This window comes from Musca autumnalis, unplaced genomic scaffold (assembly GCF_047663935.1).
Source record: "Musca autumnalis isolate F117 unplaced genomic scaffold, ASM4766393v1 scaffold_3, whole genome shotgun sequence".
Classification (NCBI taxonomy): domain Eukaryota; kingdom Metazoa; phylum Arthropoda; class Insecta; order Diptera; family Muscidae; genus Musca; species Musca autumnalis.
In genome coordinates, this window is record NW_027411866.1 from 190,763,145 (window position 1) to 190,790,200 (window position 27,056).

Consider the following 27,056-nt stretch of genomic DNA (forward strand, 5'->3'; position numbering starts at 1 on the left):
ATGGGTCTAATACATTCAAAATATATTAAAATGACGCGTACTTTATATGGGCCCTTATATGGGGGCTATACCAAAACGTGGACCTATATAACCCAACTTTGGTAGGAATATTTTTTGGCCTCTGGAGACACAAAGTACCAAATTAAAATCAATTCGGTGGTCAAATGGGCCAAATATCTTAAAAATTCCTTAAAACGACGACGCGTCACGCGTCATTTTGTATGGGGGCTATACGAAAGCGTGGACCTACATAGCCCGTTTTCAATACCAAAAGTCCTACGTAAATATAACATATTTTCCCAAAATTTCATCAACCTACGTCAATCCGTTCGGACGCTAGAGTGATTTCCACAGACGGACAGACGGACAGACGGACGGACATGGCTATATCGATGTAGAATTGCACGCTGATCAAGAATATATATACTTTGTGGGGTCTACAATGATTATTTCGAGTAGTTACAAACGTAGTGACAAACTTAATATACCCCCATCCTATGGTGGAGGGTATAAAAAAATTCTATTTTTAGAACACTTGATGTAGAGAATTTGTTTTTAATTTCATCACACTTCTTACTTTTATTCTACTTTATTTTATTTCGCTGTCTGCCCGAATTGAACCCACGAACCCTCTGATTTCTAGCCAAAGACACTACACACTATGCCACGCACACGAATATTAAGGGTTGCTTAAGAACTTAAATGTGCAGTGCACATGTGCACCACGAACTGTTATTATACCCTCAGCCTTTAGGCTAAAGAGGGTATTTACACTTTGATACGACCAAAAATGTGCCTCATCGAAATAATGGTTTTAGACCCCAAGTATGTTTGTACGATATCCGTTTCAGACAATTTTGAGTAGATCTAGCAATGTCCGTCCGTCTGTCTGTCTGTCCGTCTGTCTGTCTGTCTGGCTGGCTGGTGCGCACGATAACTCTCGAACGGATCAATCGATTCGGTTCAAATTTTGGGTATCGAAATATTTTGTCCAGATTCGATTTAAGTTCGAAGATGGGCCATATAGGTCCACTCCTTCAGGCACCTCCCCCACAAATGTTCAAAAATTGTCGCAAAACTTGTGCGCACGATAACTCTTGTAGGGAATAACCGATTTGGTCCATACTTTGCACATCGTGTAATTTCTACCAAACTTAGATGAGGTTCCAATATGGACTCAATCGGTCCACTCCTTCGGGTACCTCCCACACAAAATTTCGGAAAAGTTGAGTTTAGGAGCTGCTCTCGAATCGCCTTGGGTTTTGTTTACGCAAGTTGTATTCGCTGTCCTCTATACGACGCTGTAAGTTTCATTAGGGGCAAGTCCATACTTCCTGAGAAAATAGCCTGAAAGTTACAAAAAACCCTATGAAACCGTGTGTAGTGGTTGGAGCGCAAGATAACTCTCGAACGGATCTGCCGATTCGGTGGAAAATTTGGCTTTCGTTATATTTTGTCCAAACTTAATTCAAGTTCAAAGATGGATTATATCGGTCCACTCCTTCCGGTACCTCCCCCACAAAAGTTCGAAAATGTTCGGAAAATTTGTGCGTACGATAACTCTTGAAGGGAGTAACCGATTTGGTCCATACTTTGCACATTATGAAATTTCTACCAGACTTAGATGAGGTTCCAATATGGACTCAATCGGTAAACTCCTACGAGTACCTCCCACACAGAACTTCGGAAAAGTTCAGTTTAGTAACTGCTCTCGAATCGCCTTGGTTTTTGTTGTAACATCTTGTATTCACTGTCCCCTATACGAAGGTACAAGTTTCCTCAGGGGCAAGTCCATACTTCCTGAAAAAGTAACCTGAACGTTGAAAAACAAACCCTATGACACCATGTTTATGGGTGGAAGCGCAAGATAATTCTCGAACGGAAATGCCGATTCCGGCCAAAATTTGGCCTTCGTAATATTGTTTCCAAACTTACTTTAAGTTCGTAGATAAGCCATATCTGTCCACTCCTTCAGGTACTTACCCCATAAAAGTTCAAAAATATTCGGAAAAATTGTCCGCACGATAACTCTTGATGGGAGTGACCGATTTGGTCCATACTTTACACATTCTCATAATATCTACCAGATATAGATCAGGTTCGAATATGGACTATATTTTTCCACTCCATCCCGTACCTCCCACACAAAATTTTCGACAAGTTCACTTTAAGACCTGCTATTGAATCACTTTGATTTTTGTTGAAGCCACTTACATTCGCTGTCTCAATTACGATGGTAAAAGTTGTTTCAGGGGCAAGTCCATACATCTTGAGAAAACAGCCCGAAGGGTGTATGGCACCCCAAGGTCTATGTCGGTCCATTCCTTTAAGTACCTTTTCCGCAAAATTTTTGAACTTTAATCCTAATCAACATTTTTGTCGGTTCATACGACCAACATTTTGAAACCCCCTAAATACTCCTACATAAGTTTTTTGCGAAAAAAGTGTTTAAATTTGCACAGGCTGAGGGTATATCTCTGTCGGCAAAGCCGACTGATACTTTTTTACTTGTTTTTTAATTAAAAAACTCGCGTGCCGACAGTGAGCGTTGAACACACAACCCTAGGATTTATAGTCGGACACACACTCACTGTGCCACCGTCCTCATTACTTAGTGAGGAGCAAACTAAGTAGGTTTGCCTTGTAATTTTTTTAACAAGTATCCCATTACTTTTCAGATTACTTGTAATGCGAAAAGAAGCTTGTTTACATTACTTTGTAAGGGGTTACGTAATGACTACCGGATCCAAATTTTTGTTGGGAATGGTAGAAGAAAAGATCTCCTTTATATTGATGCAAAGTATGTTGGCGTAAGTGAGCAAACAGCCGAGATATCGCAAAAGTCAGTAATATATCCATTTTTTTCATTTTTTGTAATCACGCTACCGGTTGGAATTTTGATCGGATAGTCACTAGATTTTGGGGGTAGATGCGGGCCCCACAGAGGAAGAAGCCTATTGATTGTGGTGATAGTCGGATAATAGTTAGGGGTCGGAATGGGGAAAAACTCATGTGGAGACAAATTCAAAGTTTTATTCTTTGTGAATATATCGGCTTCTAGTAGGGGTATTCCAAGGGCAAAGCCTGTCAATAGAAGAAGAAAATATTACCTTTAAATTGGTGTAAAGTAGGTTGGCGAAGGTGGCCAAACAAGGGAGATAAAACTATGCATCCAATTCTTCCATTTTTTGCAATCACGCTACAGGTCGCAATTTTGATCGGATGGTCACGAAATGTTGGTTGCTTATAGGGGCTCCGGGAGAAAGAGGCATATTATGTTTGATGGTAGTCGGATTATCTTCCCTAAAAGATATGTTTACCAGTGAAAAGCTTATGCACAGGGGTAGTGGTGTAGGGTAACACATGGTCGGCCCCGTCCCGACTATAGCCTTTGCTCACTTGTTTTTTTTTTTTGTATTTTTTGCTGTTTTATCAGCTCTCTAATAAAAAATAGAAACAATTTGGAACAGTGGTCTTGGATGCAATTTTCGCGATTTAAAATTGTATTATTGTACTCTTCAATATTCTTGAAATTTGTTTGTATTAAACTACGATTAATTATAAAAATATTAAGTCCTATTTGGTATTGGGATTCGAGTGATTATTATTTTTTCATACTGTTTTAAAATTTGTCAATACAATTTTTCCTTTATTCCAGTGTGAAACATATGTTATTTTATCAAAAAAAATAATTTTTTTAGCATAATTGCGGCATTTAGAGAAATTTTGTTTTGGCCCCTTACAAAATACTATGGAAACGAAGATCGCTTGTGTAGTGCAGCTTAACGTTAACCGATCGCTATAAAACCCCAGCAAAATTTTATGGAAGTGGCATTGGTTCAAATGAAGTCGTGAAAGATCCGATCTTTTCATCAGCATTTGAACCAATTCAAAGGAAGTCGTGATAGATCCGATCTTTTCCTTAGCATTTGAACCTATTCCATCGATCCAATAGAGATGAATTTTATGTTTTTATACCCTACAACACTATGTGGGGAGGGTATTATAAGTTGGTTTTGCCCAAAAAGTTTGTAACGCGTCGAAATAATGGTCGTAGACCCATACTTATATATACCAAAATGAATGTCTCGACGAGCTGAATCTGGCTATGTGTGTCCGTCCGTCAGTCCGTCCGTCTGTCCATCTAAACCTTGTAATCACGCTACAGGTCGCAATTTTGATCGGATCGTCACGAAATTTTGGATATTGATGGGGGTCCCGGAGGGGAAGAAGCCTATTGATTTTGGTGATGGTCGGATAATATTTAGGGGTCGGAATGCGCAAAAAACTTATGTGGGTAAAAATACAACGTTTTTTTCCAAAGCAAATATCTCAGGTTCTATATGGGGTATACTAAAAGCAAAACCTGACTGTGAAAGTAGAAAATATCACCTTTCTAATGATGTAAAGTAGGTTCTCGTAGGTGATCAAACAACGAAGATATCGCAATAGTTGGAAATAAAACCAAAATTTTCATTTTTGCGATTTTAATTATAATGACGAATATCACAGCTTTGGTTGGGAACTTTCAAAAAGCAAAGCCTGACTATGAAAGTAGTAGATCCCATTTTTACAATGATGCAAACTAGGTCGGCGTAGGTGACCTACTAACGGAGATATCGCAATACATCCCATTTTTCCATTTTTTGGAAATCACGCTACAGGTCGCAATTTTGATCGGATCGTCACGAAATTTCGAGGGTTAGTGGGGGTCTCACAGGAGAAGAAGGCTATTGATTTTGGTCATGGCCGGATAATATTTAGGGGTCGTAATGAGCAAAAAATTATTTGGAGAAAAATCCAACATTTTATTCCAAAGCAAATATCTCAGAGTCTATAAGGGGTATACAAAAATCAAAATCTGGCAATGAAAATTTTCCACTTTCACCTTTATAACGATGTAACGTAGGTTGTCGTAGGTGGTCAAACAACGAAGATATCGGAATAGGACCCAACTTTTATCACACCTTTGGTTGGGGACCATCTAAAAGCAAAGCCTGACTAAGAAAGTAGAAAATCCCATCTTTAAAATTATACAAAGTAGGTTGGCGTAGTTGGTCAAATAATAGAGATATCGCAATAGTCGGTAATACATCCCTTTTTCCACTTTTTCTGCAATCACACTACAGGTCGGAATTTTGATCGGATCATCACTAAATTTTCTCACAGAGATAGAAGCCTATTAATGTTGGTGATGTCGATAGTAGTCAAATATAAAATAAAATATTCATTATTTTGGTTCGTTTCGCCATAAGTCATTTGGTATAACAGCCATATAGGTGAAAACTTTCGTATCTCTCTAAAAGAAAAGTTTTCGAGTGAAAAGATTATGCACAGAGGTAGTGGTGTAGGGTATCACATAGTCGGCCCCGTACCGACTATAGCCTTTTCCCACTTGTTTTTCTTCATTTTTTGGTGTAAAATAATTTTGGCGGTTCGTGAAAAAAGTGTGTGAAAAATCAACAACATATCATGGATTTAATGAGTATTTAAACTTAAAGTATAAATTTTATAACAAGCATAACACTGTGTGTAATTTTTTGAGTCATGGAAAATTAACCACATTCTGACACCGCAGCGTGATAGGAGATGAAAAATAAGAAGACACGTGTCCCGGGATTTTTTCCCTTCACTTCGAAATTCACGGTTATGGGCCCCCAAAGACCTGAGGCCTTGATGTAAAAAGGGATAATTTTGTCAGACTCTAACCGCTAAGAATTCGGTTTCACTCGTGGAAGCAAACTTGTATCACTCGTCTTAGAGAATAATAAATTGTGAACACATAAAATCGATTCACCCGCATCTTCAAGGTCAAAATCGTTAAGGTCAAGTTTCCGTTATAAGTTTTTCTCAGATTTTGGTCTACAGAGATCAAACCGACAAAATTGAATCAAACAACCAACTACAAAAACGTACCTTAGGTCTCAATAAACAACTTCCTCGAACATATGAACTCTGTAGAAATGGTTCTTAAAGGTCAAAGTAGCAAAACAAATGTTATTTTTATCTTCTTTTTTCGGTTTCTGCTCCATAGAAATTAAACCATTCAAAATTCAAGAAACTAATCAACCACAATAATGTAGCGAATATTTCAGTGAACAACTTTGTGGAATATCAGAGCTCGCTATGAACTGTTCTTAGCGGTCAAAATAGCAAATAACTTTAGAAAATATTCGATTTTTATACTTGTTTCTCCGATTCTGGTCCATAGATAGCGAAACGTTCAAAATTCAAGAATAGAAACAACTACAAAAATTTACCTGAGATCTCAGTAAACAATTTTCTAGAACATATGAACATTCTAGGAGAGGTCCTTCAAGCTCAAAATTAACTAGCAATTATGTTACGGTTAACATTTCCTGATGCTCAGGTCTGGAAATAACAAACTTTTCATCACTCAAGGGAATTTGAAAGGTTTGTTATTTACGGACCTGAACAGGAAAAAATTGGTAAAATTATTGGAATTTTGAGCTTGAAGGACCTCTCCTAGAATGTTCATATGTCCTAGAAAATTGTTTACTGAGATCTCAGGTAAATTTTTGTAGTTGTTTCTATTCTTGAATTTTGAACGTTTCGCTATCTATGGACCAGAATCGGAGAAACAAGTATAAAAATCGAATATTTTCTAAAGTTATTTGCTATTTTGACCGCTAAGAACAGTTCATAGCGAGCTTTGATATTCCACAAAGTTGTTCACTGAAATATTCGCTACATTATTGTGGTTGATTAGTTTCTTGAATTTTGAATGGTTTAATTTCTATGGAGCAGAAACCGAAAAAAGAAGATAAAAATAACATTTGTTTTGCTACTTTGACCTTTAAGAACCATTTCTACAGAGTTCATATGTTCGAGGAAGTTGTTTATTGAGACCTAAGGTACATTTTTGTAGTTGGTTGTTTGATTCAATTTTGTCGGTTTGATCTCTGTAGACCAAAATCTGAGAAAAACTTATAACGGAAACTTGACCTTAACGATTTTGACCTTGAAGATGCGGGTGAATCGATTTTATGTGTTCACAATTTATTATTCTCTAAGACGAGTGATACAAGTTTGCTTCCACGAGTGAAACCGAATTCTTAGCGGTTTAGAAGATATGAGTCTGACAAAATTATCCCTTTTTACATCAAGGCCTCAGGTCTTTGGGGGCCCATAACCGTGAATTTCGAAGTGAAGGGAAAAAATCCCGGGACACGTGTCTTCTTATTTTTCATCTCCTATCACGCTGCGGTGTCAGAATGTGGTTAATTTTTTTCGTGTCGCACAGTGTAAGCAAAAGAAATTTTAAAAGACAAATGAAAAAAATAGAACATTTTATATCAAACCAGTAAGGAAAGCATGAAAGTCGGGCGGTACCTTTTTAGCTTCTTCAATATTATATGTTTTTTCTTTAATAAAATGGGTATAATATGCAAACAAAAGTGTAAGTTCACCGTCTTATAGTACGTTTAGATTTACGAAATACATTGGATTTCAAATGTCAACTTCACGTATACGTCAAATAAATCCCCGTCATAAATCCAGTGGATTTCATTTAACGTATAGATATGGAATTGACATTTGAAATCCAATTGATTTCGTGAATTGGTACCAGATTGTCACTACTATTTTTTGCCTATTTGGAACTTTTTAATAGATTATAAGTATGTATATGTGGTACATACTTATAATCTATTAAAAAGTTCCAAATAGGCAAAAATAGTGACAATCTGGTAGCAATGTCTCCATATGACGCTTTATTAACTATTGATTCACTACATCCAATATCTCTATAGACTCACTACTTCCAATGTCTCTATTGACTCACTACCTCCAATTCCTATATTGACTTACTACCTCCAATTGCATTACATGACGCCTCAGTAATTACTGAATTTCTACTGACATACTAGGTCCGTTTAACGGAAGTACGTCATACACTGTCGCGAGGTCATATTAACTGTGGCCAAAAATAGAAGGAGTTGTCGTAGGTGCATCAATTTTGGTACACGTACCTATTATTGACCTACAATCTTCAAGACAAAAAATTGGGATGGGATGAGTGTATTCAAATTTGGTGGTTAGTCTTCGGCAGAGGTATCAAACATTCCAACAGAGAATTGTGGGTTTTGATATAGCCCCCATACAACGGTACCTCCCGATTATCGGTAATTTGAAGCTTTTAGCCTCATTATTACACCGAATAATACTTTCACCTTGAATTTTGTCTGCATAGGTCCACGCCTTCATATAGCCCCCATAGGACGGTACTTACCTCCCAATTTTCGGTATTTTGGAGATTTTAGCCTGATTATCACACCGAAATGGGTGAAATTTAGTATTAAGTCTTCGTTAGGGGGCTCATAACGTTCTATCAGAAATCTGTCGGTATAGGTCATCGTCTTCCTATAGCCCCCATAGAACCGCGCCCACTCATTTTCGGTATTTTGACTGTTGTGACCTTAATATCCACCCGGAATGACTGAAATTTGGTGCTTAGTCTTCATATTGTCTGTGAGCATATTGAATATATCAAACCCTTGTCTTTATACATGAGAAATTTCCTTTAAAAACATTTTTTGACCGATGAGTGGTCAAAAACGGTAAATTTTTTGTAAAAAATCGAATTTTGACCTTCGCTGTTCACCATTTTTTTTTAATTTATATTTTAAAGGTCTCTCGTTTAAAGCAAAATTATTAGGTACTTAATAAGCCCACAAAAATATATGATGATCGGTTAATTCGTTTTCGCGCTATAGCCAACACCGCAAAACGCTTTGTTAAAAAAGGGGGTATCCTCTGACTGAGGTGGTCGCTGAAAAAGAAAACAACGCAAACAGCAAATAATATCTATATACTCTATTATACAATTTGTTCCCACTCCATTAATTTTAAAATTTGGTTCACAAAATCAATATACTAAGTACCACAGACTTGGGTAGCTGTAAACACCATATGACACTATTTACTCCTAAACAAAATTAAATCTATGTTTACTACATCCAAAGCAATCCTAAAAATGTATTTTAGAACGATATATTACTTTATATATTAAAATTTTGGAGCATAATACAATTTATTAATTTAAGTAAAATAATGATAAAAATACACATTTCCAACAATTATCGGAATTGAACCTTCACATGGACAAAACTACTTGACAAATCAATACCATAAATAAAATTCCTTCAAATTGAAATGTTTAAATTATATTTTCATCAATAAATTTGTATTCCGAAGTAATTGACTTTGACCATTGGCCACGGTCGTGACACTGTGCGTCATCGCTGTCTATTTTGTTTGTATTCCGTATATTTGTGTGTTGTTGTTCACCTAATGCGAATGTGCGACTGTGTGTTCGTTGCTTAGTTGGTTTCTGGAAGTTGCCAGATGCCCTAGAAACTTCAACAACGAAAAGCAACGGGATATAAATACCAGGAGATTGGGAAACAGCGAGCGAGTTGTGTTTTAGACATTAAACTGAACAGTCGGTTAAAGAAGTAAAGGAAAGCTGTGTGCTTAGTAATTAAAGTCGGTTGTGAATACGAGTAAAAAAGTAAATAAAGCATTGTAGAGGCGTAATTTAAAACGAGCCCTGCTTTATTTGGTACAAATCGCACTGGGGAATAAAACAACGTCTACACGGAGATTAGTTACATCCAATTCCGTAACAGTATATTTCTCACTTAGTACGCTTTCCTTTGTTTTTTTTTACAAATTGGTTAAATAAATAAATAAGTTTGAATGAGATTTGTTTCAGTTACACAAAACGTTTTATCAATCTTAACTTATTTTCTATCTAATTATGTTGCTTTGGTAAATATTCCTTTTTTGCTGTCATATAAAAAAACATCACTCAAAGATAAAGAGAGTTTACCAACAGGAATCACATCTCTAAATTATATTATCAAATACGGACAAATGAATGGCAAAATACATTTAAAAAAAACAAACATTTCATGGAATTTCTCTGCGAAAAGGTATTCTGTCACATGGATTACATTTTCACTTTTTAAAAAAAAAAAACAACGGTAATTGTTTTGTTTTGGCTTGACGTTTACATATTACATGTTACAAATTCAATTTTCCTAAATATGTAAATCTTGTGTTCGTAAACCGCTGCTTGATTTTCAAAAGGTATAAATTCTTATAGCAGTCTCTAAGAAAATGCAAAACCAAAAGTTCTTACAAATCTGAATTTTGGTGGCGAACTAATGTTTTCCATGGCAATTAATGTCGTAAAAACAAGATAAAAATACCAATTTTTAAGGTTTTATTAATGTATTTTGGACTTTTTTTGAAAAACGGTAGGACGTACCAAAAAGTGCAAAAATATAGATCATAGAGTCATTATTACATGTTTTGTTGTACTATTTATTTTTTACTATTATAAACCAATTTGGATGAATAAGAAATATAAGTTTCACATTAAAAGCTAATGTGAAGAAGGTACTCCTTGAAACTTTAACTTTAAGATATCCTGAACGCTATAATTCTCTCAAAAATATATATCCATAATGTACATCGGATATAGAAATAAGAATGTAAAATGTCGTATGGAATTTGACACTAGTATTACATGCCTAAAAGTCATGGATACTTAACCGCATACATACACCACAGACCGAAAAAGTTTAGACACGTGTCCCGCCGTTTTCCTAAAGTCACGCACTTTCATATTTATCTTGCAAACAGTTTAGAATTTTGATTTACTTTCGGAGGCCAAAGTTGTAGCTTTTGATACACAAAAAAATTAATAAAACTCCATCTTCAATGTCAAACTAGTCTAAGTAATTTTTTTTATAATTTTTTACCGATTCAGGTTTATAGCTACCAAAGCACTGTGATTTTAATGTTGAAGGTAATTGATTCTTTGTATTCACAATTTTTGTTCTGTATTACAAAAGCTACAACTTTGCTCTTGAGAGTAAATCAAAATACTACATTTTCCAAAAGGTCTTCTGTTTTATGTTCTCATATATTCCTTTAAAGCTGGTTTACCTGAATCATCAAAATACTAACAGTTCTGTTTGATAGAAAACTCAATGTGTTTTCTTAAAGAAGATCTGGAGGTCTCTTTATAGAATGATTTTATAAAAGATCATTTTGGACTTTTATAGTCGGTATTATTGAGAAAGAACCCAAGGTCGTTCATAAAGAGCAAGTAGGTCTTCTAACAGTCTTTGTCATAGAGGAGTTGTAGAACAGTTAGGTGTAGTATGTCAAGCATATATGGGACATACAAATTATTAATCCAAAGAGAACAATTGTTGAGTACAGTTGTTTGCAATGAAACCATAGACTAATTAATTTAGAGACAAAGAATGGCTCTCACCATTTTTCTGCGGCGAAAGAGATGTCGCTTACGCATGTTTGTGATTTGAGTGACAGCTACTTGTTTCACTCAAACGAAAACTCCTAAAAATATTAACATTTACGAACTATATGCCTATCAAAAAGAGTGGCATAGTTAATTTCATATGTAAAGTTCATTTTAAAGTGGCGAAGTTTGCAAACAGAGACCCTAATTGGTAGAAAAAACAAATAAATTGTTTTCGAAGTTGAGTCATTTGACTAACCCCAGTCTGACTTGAGTCAGATGACTAGCCCCAAATCTATTCGTGCGACATCTGGTTGAGAATGAAAAATGAGAGCGTTCGTAGTCTCTGCTTAATTAGTCTATGATGAAACTATTGGAGGGTATAATAGGAATCGCAATATTCTTAAACCGACACTAAAACTAAAATTTTGATTTGATTTCTATGAATTTGTTCATGTGTTTAAAAAATATTTAAAGAACCTGACAACCAACGTTCACTGAAATTCATTTTGGAGGACCAACTACAACTTTATGAAGCTAACGGTTCAATACGAGTATGAACAATAGGGTGGTTTTAAAAACTCGAATAAAAAGACCACATTTATTATCCAATCGAAGAGAAACTTTTACTAGTTCATTTCGATTTTTCTCTTTGAGTTAAAACCAGTCTAATGAGCAAGTAAAAAGGCGGTAAGTTATGCCGGGCCGAACTTTTTGTATTGTTGTATCTCTGTTACGAAAGTACCAATGTCCACAATTTGTGGTGCACATAAAATTTGGGCAGAAAATGTCTATAACAAGTAAAAAAGTATCAGTCGGCCTTGCCGACAGAGATATACCCTCAGCTTATGTGAGTTGAACATTTGATCAATGGACAGACATTTGAACTTGCCAACAAAAATGTGGATTAGGATTAAAGTTCAAAAGTGTTGCGGAGGAAATGGAAGTGGATCTTATTTTAGAATCATATCTTTTTGATAGATATCCCGCCACTACTATCACGAACAGATCCCAAACTGCACTTAGACACAAATGTTGATCTTTGAGGTACCCTAAGGAGAGATCGATATCGGCCATTTTAGAAGTTTTTGGAAAAAATATTCCAAAGTTTGAACCAAATTGGTTGCCCCCTTCAAAAGATACCGTGCATACCATTTTAGTGACATTTTTTAAATATTGGGGGAAGTACCGGAAGTTATTGTCCATCTTCGAACTGAAACTAAGTTTGGACAAAAAATGACGAATTTAAAATTGTGGACCAAATCGGTTGATCAGTTCAGAGTTATAGTGCTCTCCAGAAAAAAATGTTTGCCGTCGTAATTGAGGCAGCGAATGCGTGTTGCTTCAAGAGAAATCAAAGTGATTCGAGAGCAGGTGTTAAAGTGAACTTATCCGAAATTTTGTGTGGACGAAAATATTACGAAGGCCAAATTTTGGACCGAATCGGCAGATCCGTTCGAGCATTATCTTGCTCTCCAACCACTACACACGGTGTAATTGGGGTTTTTTGCACCTTTTAGGCTATTTTCTCATGAAGTATGGACTTGTCCCTGATGAAACTTGTACCGCCTTTTGGGGGCCCTGAATACAAGATGTTACAACAAAAATCAAAACGATTCGAGAGCAGGTCCTAAGCTGAACTTTTCCAAAATTTTGTGTGGGAGGTACCCGAAGGCGTGGACCGATAGAGTCCATATTGGAACCTCATCTAAGTTTGGTAGACCAAATCGGTTACTCCCTTCAAGAGTTATCGTGCGGACAAATTTTCCGAACATTTACGAACTTTTGTGGGGGAGGGGAGTGGACCGATATAACCCATTTTCGAACTTAAACTAAGTTTGGACAAAATATTGCGAAAGCCAAATTTTGGACCAAATCGGTTGATCCGTTCGAGAGTTATCGTGCGCCAGACAGACAGACTGACAGACGCACTTGGGGTCTTAAACCTTTATTTCGATAAGGCACATTTTGCCCGTATGAAAGTGTATATACCCTCGTTAGCATAAATGCTGAGGGTATAAAAACTTCAAAATACCTGAAATCGGGTGGTACCGTTAAATGCGGCCATACTTAATGTGGACCTATATCCCCATGTTTTGGTAGAGAAGTTTTTGGATCACTTCGGAACATAATTGCGAAAATAAATCTAAATTTGGCCGGCTATTCCAAAACGTAGACCTATGTCACAATTTTTATGAAGAAGTTGTTTGACCGCTACGAACTCTAAATTCCAAATTACACCCAATTTGGGCCGAAAACGTCGATAAAAAACTTCAAAATACCTGAAATTGGGCGGTACCGTATACAAGGCTATTCCAAACGTGTCAAATTTATTTGCAAAAATGGTTTCTAGCATCCGAAACCACAAAATTTCAAATTACAACCAATTCGATTGTCAAATGAGACGAATACCTATAATCCAACCTGTAACTAGTTTAAAAAAGCATTTCGTAGGTGGAAAATAGGTTTTGGAAGTTGTATATAAGTTTGTGGGACAGATATCATAAACAATGTCCACAACAGACCTAATTAACACAGTCTTCACAGAATACAAAAACTACTAAAACACGTTGCTAAATCTAACACCTATGTTGTCAATTTCGTAATACGCGTGGTCAATTTTTTTGACCATGGCCGTTTCAAATTTAGCACAAACGTGTACAAATTGACAACGATACGTGGTCAATTTTTAGTATCTGACAACGACTGTGCTCAACATGAGCACCTATGTGCTCGAATCGAGCACGGCTTGTGGTCAATTCGTAATCTTATGTATTCGGATGCATTTTTATTATTACTTTCGTGTTGCTGAAAGTGAAAGGACGCGTTGCAAAAAAAAAAACGTTGTGCAATGGTATGCACACCCGCCTTGCACGCTGAAGGTCGTGGGTTCGATTCCCCGGCCAGTCAAACATCAAAATTTTCAACGTTGGCAAAATACCCCTCAGTAATGTTGGCGACATTTCCTGAGTATTTCAGCCATGTAAAACTTCTCTACAAGTGGTGTCTTAGGACACGCCGTTCGGACTCGGCGATAAACTGTAGGTCCCATATCACTGAGCTAATATGAATCGGGGTGCACTCATTGATATGAGAGAGGTCTCTCTTGTCCCGTATGGGATGTTTGTGGAACATTTATTATATTATTATTATTAAATATGGAAAATATTCAAGAAAATTATACAGAATAGCAGCAAAATATCATTGGAGATCAATGGTAATATTATGACGTGACGACGATAATAAGCTTAAGGAATTCATAAAAGGCATAAATGGGGTCGCTTTATGAATACTTAAAAGGTAAGTAAATAAAAACAAGTGAGCCAAGGCTATAGTAGGATCGGGCCCGACTATGTGATACCCTACACCACTTCCCCAGTGCATAAGCTTTTGACTGGTAAAATTCAAAATATTAAAATTAGGATAGCTTAGCGCCTTTGCTCTGAATGTCTTCATTAATACAGGTAAATTTTATTGAAACGCATTTAAGTGCATCGTCAGAATAACTCAAATAAAAAATGGAAAAGTGGGATGTACGCCAACCATCAACCATCACATTCCGGCCCCTGAATAATATCCGACCATTACCAAAATCAATAGGTTTTTTTCCTCTGTGGGACCCCCATTTTGTTTTTGGAAGGTCCCCAACCAAAGCTGTCATATTCGTCATTATTATTAAAATCGCAAAACTGACAAGTTGTGTTCTATTAGCGGCTATTGCGATATCTTCGTTGTTTGACCACCTACGACAACCTACTTTACATCGTTGCAAAGGCGATATTTTTATACCCTCCACCATAGGATGGGGGTATATTAAGTTTGTCACTACGTTTGTAACTACTCGAAATAATCATTGTAGACCCCACAAAGTATGTATATTCTTGATCAGCGTGCAATTCTACATCGATATAGCCATGTCCGTCCGTCTGTCCGTCTGTGGAAATCACTCTAGCGTCCGAACGGATTGACGTAGGTGGATGAAATTTTGGGAAAATCTATTATAGGTACGTAGGACTTTTGGTATTGAAAGCGGCCTATGTAGGTCCACGCTTTCGTATAGCCCCCATACAAAATGACGCGTGACGCGTCGTCGTTTTAAGGAATTTTTAAGATATTAGTCCCATTTAACCACCGAATTGGTTGTAATTTGGTATTTTGTGCCTCCACAGACCGAAAAAACATTCCTACCAAAGTTGGTTTATATAGGTCCACGTTTTGGTATAGCCCCCATATAACGCCTCATATAAAGCACGCGTCATTTTAATATATTTTGAATGTATTAGTCCCATTTGACAACAGAATCGGTTGCAACTTTGTATTTTGTGTTTCCAGAGGCTAAGAAACATTTCGACCATAAAATGTTTATATAGATCCACGTTTTGATATAGCCCCCATAGGACCATATCTCCCGATTTTCGGTATTTTGAAGGTTTTGGCCTCATTGTCACACCGAGATGAAATTTGGTATTTAGTGTTCGTTGGGGGTATGAAACTTTCCCCCAGAAATTTGTAGGTATAGGTCCACGCCATCATATAGCCCCCATAGAACGGTACCTTCCGATTTTCGGTATTTTTAAGGTTGTGGCCACATTAATCCACCGAAATGACTGAAAATTGTGGTGGAGGGTATAAAAAGTTCGGCCCGACCGAACTAAACACTTTTCTTACTTGTCTACTTTCATTTTGCTTTTGGCATACCCCCTATAGAAGCTGAAAATTTCGGTTTGAAAAAAACATTGTCTTTTTCTCCAAAAAAATTTTCTCCATTACGACCCCTCAATATTATCCGACCATCACCAAAATAAATAGGCTTCCGATCAAAATTACTTAAATTTAAAAAAAAAATTAAAATTAATTAAAATTGGATGTATTACCGACTATTGTGATATCTCCGTTGTTTGGCCACCTACGACAACCTACTATACATCGTTGTAAAGGTGATATTTCTCGGCGATAAACAGTAGGTCCCATAAACTTTGTAATCACGCTACAGGTCCCAATTTTGATCGGATCGTCACCAAATGTTGGGTGTTGATGAGGGTCCCGGAGGGGGAGAAGCCTATTGATTTTGACGATGGTCGGATAATACTCAGGGGTCGGAATGGGCAAAAACTTATTTGGGGAAATGTCAACGTCCCTCGGAGGAAGAAGCCTATTAAGTTTGATGATGGTCGAATAAAATTCAGGAGTCGGAATAAGCAAAAAGCTTATGTGGAGAAATGTCAACGTGTTTATACCCTCAGCATTTATGCTAACGAGGGTATATACACTTTCATACGGGCAAAATGTGCCTCATCGAAATAATGGTTTTAGACCCCAAGTATGTTTGGACGAACTGTGTTTCAGACAATTTGGAGTTGATTGAGCAATGTCCGTCCGTCTTTCTGTCTGGCTGGCTGGATAACTCTCGAACCGATAAACCGATTCGGTTCAAATTTTGGCTTTCGTAATATATTACCCAAACTTAGTTTAAGTCCGAAGATGGGATATATCGGTCCACTCCTTCCGGTACCTCCCCCACAAAAGTTCGAAAATGTTCGGAAAATTTGTGCGCACGATAACTCTTGAAGGGAGTAACTGATTTGGTCCATAATTTGCACATCGTGAAATTTTTAACAGACTTAAATAAAGTTCCAATATCGGTCCATTCCTTCGGGTACCTCCCACACAAAAGTTCGGAAAAGTTCCGTTTAGGGCCACCTCTCGAATCGCTTTGATTTTTGTTTTAGCAGCTTGTATTCACTGCCCTCCATACTACAGTACAAGTTTCATCAAGGGCAAGCCCACACTTCATGAGAAAATAGCCTGAAAGTTGTAAAAAACCTCTATGTAACCGTGTGAGGTGGTTAGAGCGCAAGATAACTCTCAAACGGATCTGCCGATTCGGTCCAAAATTTGGCCTTAGTAATATGTTGTCCAAACATAGTTTAAGTTTGAAGATAAGCCATATCGGTCCATTCCTTCAGGTACCTCCCCGACAAAAGTTCAAAAATGTACGGAAAAATTGTTCGTACGGTAACTCTTGAAGGGAGTGGCCGAATTGGTCTATACTTTACACATCCTAATATATCTACCAGTTATAGATCAGGTTCAAATATGGACTATATTTGTCCACTCCATCCGGTACCTGCCACACAAAATTTCGGATAAGTTCACTTTAAGACCTGATATCGAATCCCTTTGATTTTTGTTGAAGCAACTTGCATTCGCTGCCTCAATTACGATGGTAAAAGTTTTTTTAGGGGCAAGTCAGTACTTCTTGATCAAACAGCCCGAAGAGTGTAAAAACCCCCTATGGCACCGTATGTTGTGGCTGGAGATCCACTTTCATAACGGTCAATGTCGATCCATTCCTTTTAGTATCTCGTACGCAAAACTTTTGATTTTTAATGCTAATCAACATTTTTGTCGGTTCAAACGCCCAACATTTTTAAAACCCCCTAAATACATACGTATTTTGGGAAAAATTGTTTCAATATACACAGGCTGAGGGTATATCTCTGTCGGCAAAGCCGACTGATACTTTTTTACTTGATTCATATGCGAATATCTCCGCTTCTGGTAGGAGTATTCCAAAAGGTAAGCCCGTCAATGGAAGAAGAAAAGATCTCATTTATACTTATGCAAAGTACGTTGGCGTAAGTGGGCAAACAACCGAGATATCGCAAAAGTCAGTAATATATCCAATTTTTCCATTTTTTGTAATCACGCTACAGGTTGAAATTTTGATCGGATAGTCACGAAATTTTGGGGGTAGCGGAAGAAGATTTTGGTGATAGTCAGATAATATTTAGGGGTCGGAAGGGGAAAAACTCATGTGGAGACAAATTCAAAGTTTAATTCTTTGTAAATATATCGGCTTCTAGTAGGGTTATTCCAACGGCAAGGCCTGTCAATGGAAGAAGAAAATATTACCTTTACATTGGTGTAAAGCAGGTTTGCGAAGGTGGTCAAACATGGGAGATACCACAGTACTCGGTATTGCATACAATTCTTCAAATTTTTTGCAATCGCGCTACAGGTAGCAATTTTGATCGCATGGTCACGAAATTTTGGTCGCTCATGGGGTCCCAGAGAGAAAGAGGCATATTATGTTTGGTGGTAGTTGGATTATATTCTCTAAAAGAAATGTTTACCAGTGAAAAGCTTATGCACAGGGGTAGTGGTGTAGGGTATCACATGGTCGGCCGCGTCCCGACTATAGCCTTTGCTCACTTGTTTAATCATAACTTGTTAAAGTTTAAATAATTTCTTGGATATTTGGTTACATGATTTAACATTTTTAGAACATTAGCTTTAAAATATCATAATACGTGACATATTCCATGGGTTTTCATTCAATTTTTTATGATATCAATACTGTGTATGATATAAAATCGGCTAATGTGACATCAGTTATAAAATTTTGTAGCAATAGCTAAAATTTAATTATATATGTGCATTTGCTTTCGTTGCCTTAAAAAGTTTGAAAAGGCAAGTTTGTTTATAGTTCGTTTAAAAAATGAGAACGAAAGAGAAGAATTAGAACTGTCGTAAGCTGTTTTTATACGGCTAGGAGTAGTGACCGGTGATCCTCCCCCACAATGTTTTTAAGAAAACCTGAAATCTTTGATATTTTTGAACGTATTGTTTACAGATTGTTTTCCCTGAATGATCGCGGTCATCACAAAGTTTTCAAAAATGTATTATTTCAATTAATATACATAATTTTAGTAAGCGTGATACAAAAATGATATAAACACTAGCTTAAACAAGTGGGATAGCGCGGTCGTGAGCTATTTTAATACGGCTAAGTGTAGTGACCGGAGGTTCTCCTTCAAAAAATTTTTTTTTTAAATCTGAAGTCCATGATATTTTTGAACGTATTGTTTACAGATTGTTTGCAATACTGACCCTAAATGGTCTTCGCGGAAGTGAAATATCGCGGTCATCGCAAAATTTGCAAACATTTATTATTTCAGATAATATACATAATTTTGTAAGCGTGCCTAAAAAACGCTATAAACGCTGAACACTAAACAATAAGTGGCGCTGTCCCACATCAACTCCACATTTTGGAATACAGTAAAATCCGGATGACTTGAGATGTCACAAGATCGAAATTCCAGAAAGATCCATTGGAAATCAGACAAAGTTATTGATATACAAAACAATATCATCATTGGAATCAGAATACCGCGATCGTGTTCGATTTTTGAAAATATTATAATTACGGATAAAATCTCAAAATGTGGGAAGTGAAACTTCATGAGCATTGATTTCAGTCCTTGGAATAGCTAGGTAAAGATACATTTTTTTAAATACAGCAAAATCTCGATAATAACAACTACAATTTATAGAAGTAATTTTTTATGAATTATATAATTTTGCCATACATATCCCGAAGGAACATTCATTTCGCTGAGGGGTATTTTACCACTATTGCATACATACCGAGCGCAAATAAAAAGGCTCTCCTCTTTAAAATATGTTAATACCAGATTTCAGCCATTTCGGTGTGATAATGATGTTAAATTCTCAAAAATAGCGAAAATCAGCCGGTACCGTTCTATGGGAGCTATATCAAAACGTGGACCTATACCAACAATTCTTTGCAGTAATAATTACGACCCCAACCGCGACCAACAATCCAATATATAGCAATGTTAATTGACGTGCACCGACCATTATATGTGGGTCACAAAGTGCTTTAAATTGTCGATTTATGGTGAAGGGTATAATAAAAGAGATTTTATATCTTAAATTTGGGGGAATTTATGTCAAAACATTGATTTATATTATACTGGATAGATAACTAAAGTTTACACGGAGAACCCAAACAACGGGCCAGCAACGCGGACCGGGTCAGCTAGTAAAACATATTTTTAAAAATATCGATTTAAATTGTTTTCACTATGGGAAAAAATAATGACACTGAATGGTGTCAATTTGACCCTGGATTGGTGTCAATCTGAGCAAATATTCCACCATTCTGATTACTAAAATGGCATGAAACGCGAAAAATTTGGAAATTATTATTCGATTATTGTGGTACATCATTTTCAATGCTCAGTTTAAAAATGCCATTTTTTGTTTCCGGTAAAATTTTAGTATAACGGTACTGTTAACGGAATATTTTTGTATGCCATCTTAAAGACAACTCTTCAGCCTACAAAATTGGTTTTTAAATAGTTAAAAAATCTTAACTCGTGTCCAAGCTATCAACGTTTACATTTGTTATTTCAGGTTGCATCATTTTCAATGACAGTCACTGTATATGAAATATTTTGAAACAAAATGCCTTTTGCTGCTATCTTTATATGACCACAGCTTCTACACAAATTTTTCCTGAAGGCTTTATTTTATAGCATTTAAAAAAACGTAGTTTTAGGTTTTTTCTTTCATAACAATTTTTTTTAATTATTACACTTACATCTCACGGTTTTCTTATGCATTCTCGTTGGAAATTCCATTGTGATATTTTGAAAATATTTTAAACTCTACTTCACTATATTTTGTATATTTCCTATCTAATTTATTTATGACCACTTAATATTTGCTATTCTAACAATTTCAAAACAAAACATTTACAATGACATTTGAAATTTTCTTTCGTAGGAATTCAATTATATTGCTATTGCGGAAAGCACGAACTATTATTTTTCACTTGAAAATTCATGGATAACCGATTTATTTATTTATTTTTATTTTTTATTTTATTTTTTTTATATGATTTAATTTTCACTTCTTTTTATATTTTGGATTACCGCACATTTTCGCATTATTTACATACATTAAATCAAAAACGCGTTGCATTCACGTTTCATTTCATTTCTACGGAATCTCAAAATTATGCTTGAGTTTAATTAATTGTTGGTTTATTTTATTAGGGAAACTATGCTACAATAACTAAGTGTACGCGCGTATCTATGATTGCAATAGCAAACATTTAAAAATGACTATTTTTTTTCTTTTAATTTAAAGCACCTCTACTTCGTGTTTTGTTTTCTTATTTTTTTTTTAATAAAATTTCTTTTCACCTTTATTGAGTGTCCGTTCCAAGTTCGCTATGTTCTGTTCGATGTCAAGTAGCATCTGTTGATCATCGTCCAAACTTTGTGTGCTGCAACTTATGTTGTGCTGCTGTTGAATGGAGCGTATCAAGTTGGTTGGCTCAAAATTGCCTGAAGCATCATCGGGAGATACATATTTGGCTTCGAAAATAACAAGGACCTGCAATGAATGAGAAAGAAAAGAAAACAGCACATAAACATAAAAGAGCATGAATACCATTAGAAATATGAAAGGCATAGAAAGGCAACACAATACAGACACACAAAAGCAATAAGAGCGGGAAATTGTATTCATAAAGCACTCCACAGTACCCCCCAGTTAGCTTTAAGAGGAAACCATGCAATGAAGTACTACATGGACCAGCTTTAGTTTCAGTGTTGGGAGGGGGTGGGGATGGCAAATTTAGGTGGAGAGATTGAATCAACAGTTTGTTTACATTGCGCACAACAAGTGTTTGTTTTTTGTTCTCTCTTTTTTCCCAGAAAATTAATACTCTATTTTGCGTTGTGTTCTCTCTGCCAGAGTACACTCATTTGTCAAAGGACATAACTTCATATCCTGTGCTCTGTTTTGGTTATATTTATTCATGTCGCAAAGCTACTACTACTCTATGCCTAGCATCCATGTGTATTTTGAATTTTTGCCGGGATAAGGTCATTGTAGAATTGCCTTGACTTTTTCATTAACAGTAGCTTGTTTACTCTCCGGCGGCAGGTGGAGGGAGAGAGGGTGTTTACTAAACCATGATACTTTGTAAATTCATGTGTGTACTTTATATGTCTGTTGTGAATCCTGGAGTTACATGGAGTATGATGAGCTGTTGTTAATGTTTCCAACCTTGTTTTTTCTCAAGGGAATTCCTGTAAAGTGTAGCCAGCCAGCCCAGCAGTGTGGGTATCAGTGTCTGTGGGGTCACATGCAAGCAACAGGTTACAAGTTAATGACAATTTTTTCATAGTTTGTTTTTGTTCTCTTTTCTTTGGTGTTGTTGTACTACTGCTAATTTTACTTCCTTGTTAGTTATATTGTGTGTGACTTTATGTGCGACATGTGATTTATGGTTAGGGAGAACACATTTTATTTGTCTGCAGCAGTAAAAAAGGGTAAATCTAGCAACAATGTTGGTTTTTTATTAGACAATTCACAAGGATAATTTGAGCTAATTTGTTATGAACATCGTAGATTAAGAGTAATGGCGGTAAATTCAAGTGACATTACAGGTAAGGTTATTTGTTTCTTACACGCAGCTCAGACGACGCAGTTTAACAAATTTTCGGGAATGATGGATTTTTAAGGAACTTCACATTTCTTATGTGCAAGAAGATATTTTTTAAATGTGACATTGGTTTCAGGAGAAGGTATCACGAATATGTAGATAAAAACTAAAAACCCTGAAATCGGTGCTACTGTTTTATGGGGCCCATCAAATACGTTGGTATATCTTACTGGACAAGTTATGTGATCCCTGGGATACTCAAATGTCAAATCACAAGTAGTTCGGTTTAAAAATGTTGCCTAAACCCTCAGAATACCGAAAATCGGAGGTACCGTTATATGGGAGCTATAAGACACCGCAAACCTATGTTGACAATATTTGGTCCAGAAGTTTTTTGACCACTGGTAAACTCAAATTTAAAACAAGTAAAAAAGTATCAGGCGGCTTTGAAGACAGTGATATACCCTCAGCCTATGTGAATTGAAACTTTCATCTCGAATGTATTTAGGGTATTTTCAAAAATTTTAAACTTGAATTTGGACTTGCCGATAGAAATGTGGATTAGGGTTTGGACCAAATAGGTTGATCGGTTCGAGAGTTATCTACAGCCACTACATAAATATCCATATTAAAACTTCATCTAGGTCTGATGGAAATTTCACAAACTGCATAGTATGGACGGTTACCCCCTTCAAGAGTTATCGTGCGCACAAATTTTTCGAGCATTTTCGAACGTTTGTGGAGGAAGTACCGGAAAGAGTGGACCGATATAACCGATCTTCGAACTTAAACTAAGTTTGGACAAAATATTACGAAAGCCAAATTTTGGACCGAATCGGTTGATCCGTTCGAGAGTTATCGTGCGCTCCAGCCAGCAAGACAAACGGATGGATATGGCTAAATCTATTCCTAATTGTCTGAAACGGATTTCGTCTAAACATACTTGGGGTCTAAAGTCATTATTGCGATGAGGCACATTTTGACCGTATGATAGTGCACATACCCTCGTTAGCATAAATGCTGAGGGTATAATTACAGTTATTTCCGTAAACATTGTAGCTACAATTCTCAAAAATATAAAATCGAAGGTAACGTAATACGGTGGTTTTTACAAACCATGGATCTATACTATCAACTTGTTGTGGAGAAGTTTCGTGACTGCAGACAACTACAAGGGGCAAAAACAGCTAGTTCGGGTTAAAATTGTAGCTAAAATCCTCAAAATGCAGAAAATCGGGAGGTTGGGGGCTATACCAAATCATGGACATATGTTGACAATTTTTGGTGAAGAATTGTTGTGGCCTCTAACAGCACCAAATATCAAACTACGGGTAGTTCAGTCAAAAAAAATATATATCTTAAACTCTCAAAATACCGAAAATAGGGAGATACCGTTATATGGGGTTATACCAAAACATGGTCCTATATTGACAATTTGTGATGAAGAAGTGTTTTGGCCCTCAAATGACAAATTACATTTGTACACGTTTTGTCACATCCGCATCTTCATCCGTATCGAACCTTAGGTGAGAAGCAATGGATGTCAGGAGTGGGTGAATCTAAGAGGTTGCTGGTAGCAGTGAGGTGTGGAACTGCCGAGATAGAGTTGCTGAACGTATACATCCCGCCGAGAAATACCTGTATCTCAGATTACGAGCTTGACATTAGCCCGTTTTTGGAAGGTCATAACCGTCTGGTCCTGGGGGACTTTAATGCGAATCATGAGATGTGGCATTCGGCCCTCGGAAACTACCAGAGGGTTACAGCGCTGGCTGAGCAGATTGATAGCTCTATGTCTTGCACGGTCAATGAGGACGTAACTACCAGAATTAGACGAGAGTGTCACAGTTCGCCAGACATTACCATCGTTTCATCTGATCTGACAAATGACTTTACTTGGCAACCCGTAATTTCCCTTGGATCAGACCATCTCCCCATAATTATCCCCATTAGCAGACCATTCGATTTCATCACCTCTGAACGCCGTACATTTGTCAATCATAGGAAAGCTTATTGGCAGAGTTTCAGAGAGTTCACAAATCACCACTTCAGAGAACTGCCCAATCCTTCTGATATTCGGGTAGCGAAAAGGACGTTCCGAGACATCAACACTGCTTCATTCGCTCCCTGCTGGTCGAATACCCGAAGTAAGACCAAACTTCCCAGTGGAGGAGACGGGATTAGCAAATGAACGTGATGAGCTTCGTCGAGCCAACCCCAATGACCCCAGAGTCAGGGAGCTGACACTGGAAGTTAACAAGCTGGTCGGCGAGCATAAGCAACATTGGAGCATGAGGGAAGATAGGACCTCAGTCACGTTTGGCGACGTTACGTTGACTGACCCGAGAGGTGCGCAAGTTGTTTCAGTCGACTGTTTGTCGAGCAATTATCTCTTCCTGCCGAGGACGAACCACCACAGTTTACAATGGAAGATCTTGCGAATGCCATCAGGAACGCTAAATCATACAAAGCATTGCGCCCTGACAGAATCTCCATGGAGTATCTCACTAAAGTTCTCAACTTGTCGCTATCCACCCTCATTGTTTCCGAAGTCTGGAAAATTGGCAGGGTGGTCCCGCTACGGAAGCCAGGCAAGCATGCCAGCAAAAGTGAATCGTACTGGTCGATTTCGCTTTTGTAGCACGTAGCAAAGGCCCTTGAGGCCTTAATCCTCCCCAGTATCAGAAATAGCTATCTATTTGCCGATCAACAGCATGGATTCGGTAAGCAGCACAGCACAACAAAAGCGCTGCACGGCTTCTCCACATATATTTGTCAAGGACTTAACCAGATACCGCCGTGTAATAGAACAGTAATGGTGGCGCTTCACTTATCAAAAGCCTTTGATACAATCAGGCCCTCCACGCTGTTTGAGGGCATTGCGCAGACAACTCTCCGGCCAAGCTTGAAACGTATGATAGTCAATTATATGTGTGGACGCCAGTCGTACGTGGAATTCAGGAACAAGATATCCAAACCCCGTAGAGTGAAACAGGGTGATCCCATGGTGGGGGGATATCTCCCGAACTGTTTAACCTCTACCTCTCCTGTATTCTGCCCCTCCAGACGGCTTCGAGATCGTCAGGTACCTTACCTGATGACATCTGTGAGAGACTGAACACCTATTTAACCGATCTTACCACCTTTTTCCACGCGGATTATGCAGATTTCCACCACAAAAATATACAGCCATTCTGTTCACCACATGGACAGCGCAGTTTGGAAGACAGTTGAATGTCGTGGTCAACGGTAGCAGAATTCTGACCACAAACTGCCCCAAAATTTTAAGGGTCACATTCGATACTATCTGCGCACGCCGCATCTGTCAGCGATGAACTGAAAAGTAGGAACAAGGTACTCAAGACTCTAGCCGGCAGCACTTGGGGTGCAGATAAAGAAACCTTGTTGACACATATAACGCGATAGGTCGGTCTCTGGTAAGCTATGCGCCGCCAGTTTGGTCCCCGAATTTAGTTAAAACGAATTGCAAAAAATTCAAACTAGTGGGTAGGCCCGACACATTTAGGCACATCAGCCAACTCCATCTCGAAAACTAACGAACCGATCGTTAACAAGTAAGAACGGCGTTAAGTTCGGCCGGGCCGAACTTGTTATACCCTCCACCACAAGTTGTATTGAAGTAAAATGGAACAATTAGTTTCCTTTCGTGTATGAAGAAGACTTAATGCTAAATTTCAGCAATTTCGGTAAAACAATGTGAGGCACCACTCTATGGGGGCTATTTCAAAACGTCGATCTATACCGACAAATTTCTGACGGAAAGTTTTTAGGCTCAAATAAGACTAAATACTAAATTTCCTACATTTCGGTAAGAGAATGTGGCTAAAACTTAAAAAAATACGGAAAATCAAGAAGTACGCTTCTATGAGGATATAGGAAGACGTATACCTATACTGATAATACTCTTCTGGAATATTTTATAACTCTTGGAAGACGAAATAACGAATTTCAGACATTTCGGTTGGATATTGACGTCACAATCTTCAGTATTACGAAAATCGGGAGGTACCGTTCTATGGGGGCTGTATTGAAACGTGGACCTATACCGACGAATTTTAGTCAGAAATGGGGCAATATGAAAGCGTGGACCTGTACAGACATATGTCTGGCGAACAGTTTTATATCACATTTTATAACTCTTGGAAGACGAAATAACAAATTTCAGTCATTTTGGTGGAATATTGAAGACACAACCTTCAAAATACGAAAAATCGTGAGGTACCTTTCTATGGGGGCTATATGAAGGCGTGGACCTATACCGACAAATTTAAAGGGGAAGTTTGAGTACCCCCAACGAAGTCTTAATACCAAACTTCAGCCACTTCGGTGGAATATTGAAGCCACAACGTTCAAAATACCGAAAATCGGGAGGTACCGTTCTATGGGGGCTATATGAAGGCATGGACCGATACCGACAAAGTTCTGTGGGAAAGTTTTACACCACCAACGTAGATTAATTACCAAATTTCA

At 37.3% G+C, this 27,056-nt stretch overlaps 1 protein-coding gene across 13 annotated transcripts in view; it reads right to left on the reverse strand.

Annotated features, from left to right (window-relative positions):
- The window catches only part of LOC141398615 (otoferlin-like), a 454,472-nt gene that overhangs the window by 133,280 nt on the left and 294,136 nt on the right, over positions 1-27,056 (reverse strand). For all 13 annotated transcript variants that reach the window (XM_073976043.1, XM_073976050.1, XM_073976038.1 and 10 more), the window contains one exon: positions 21,316-21,508. In XM_073976043.1, the coding sequence (XP_073832144.1) occupies positions 21,316-21,508 (193 nt within the window). The remainder of the gene's footprint in view (positions 1-21,315; positions 21,509-27,056) is intronic.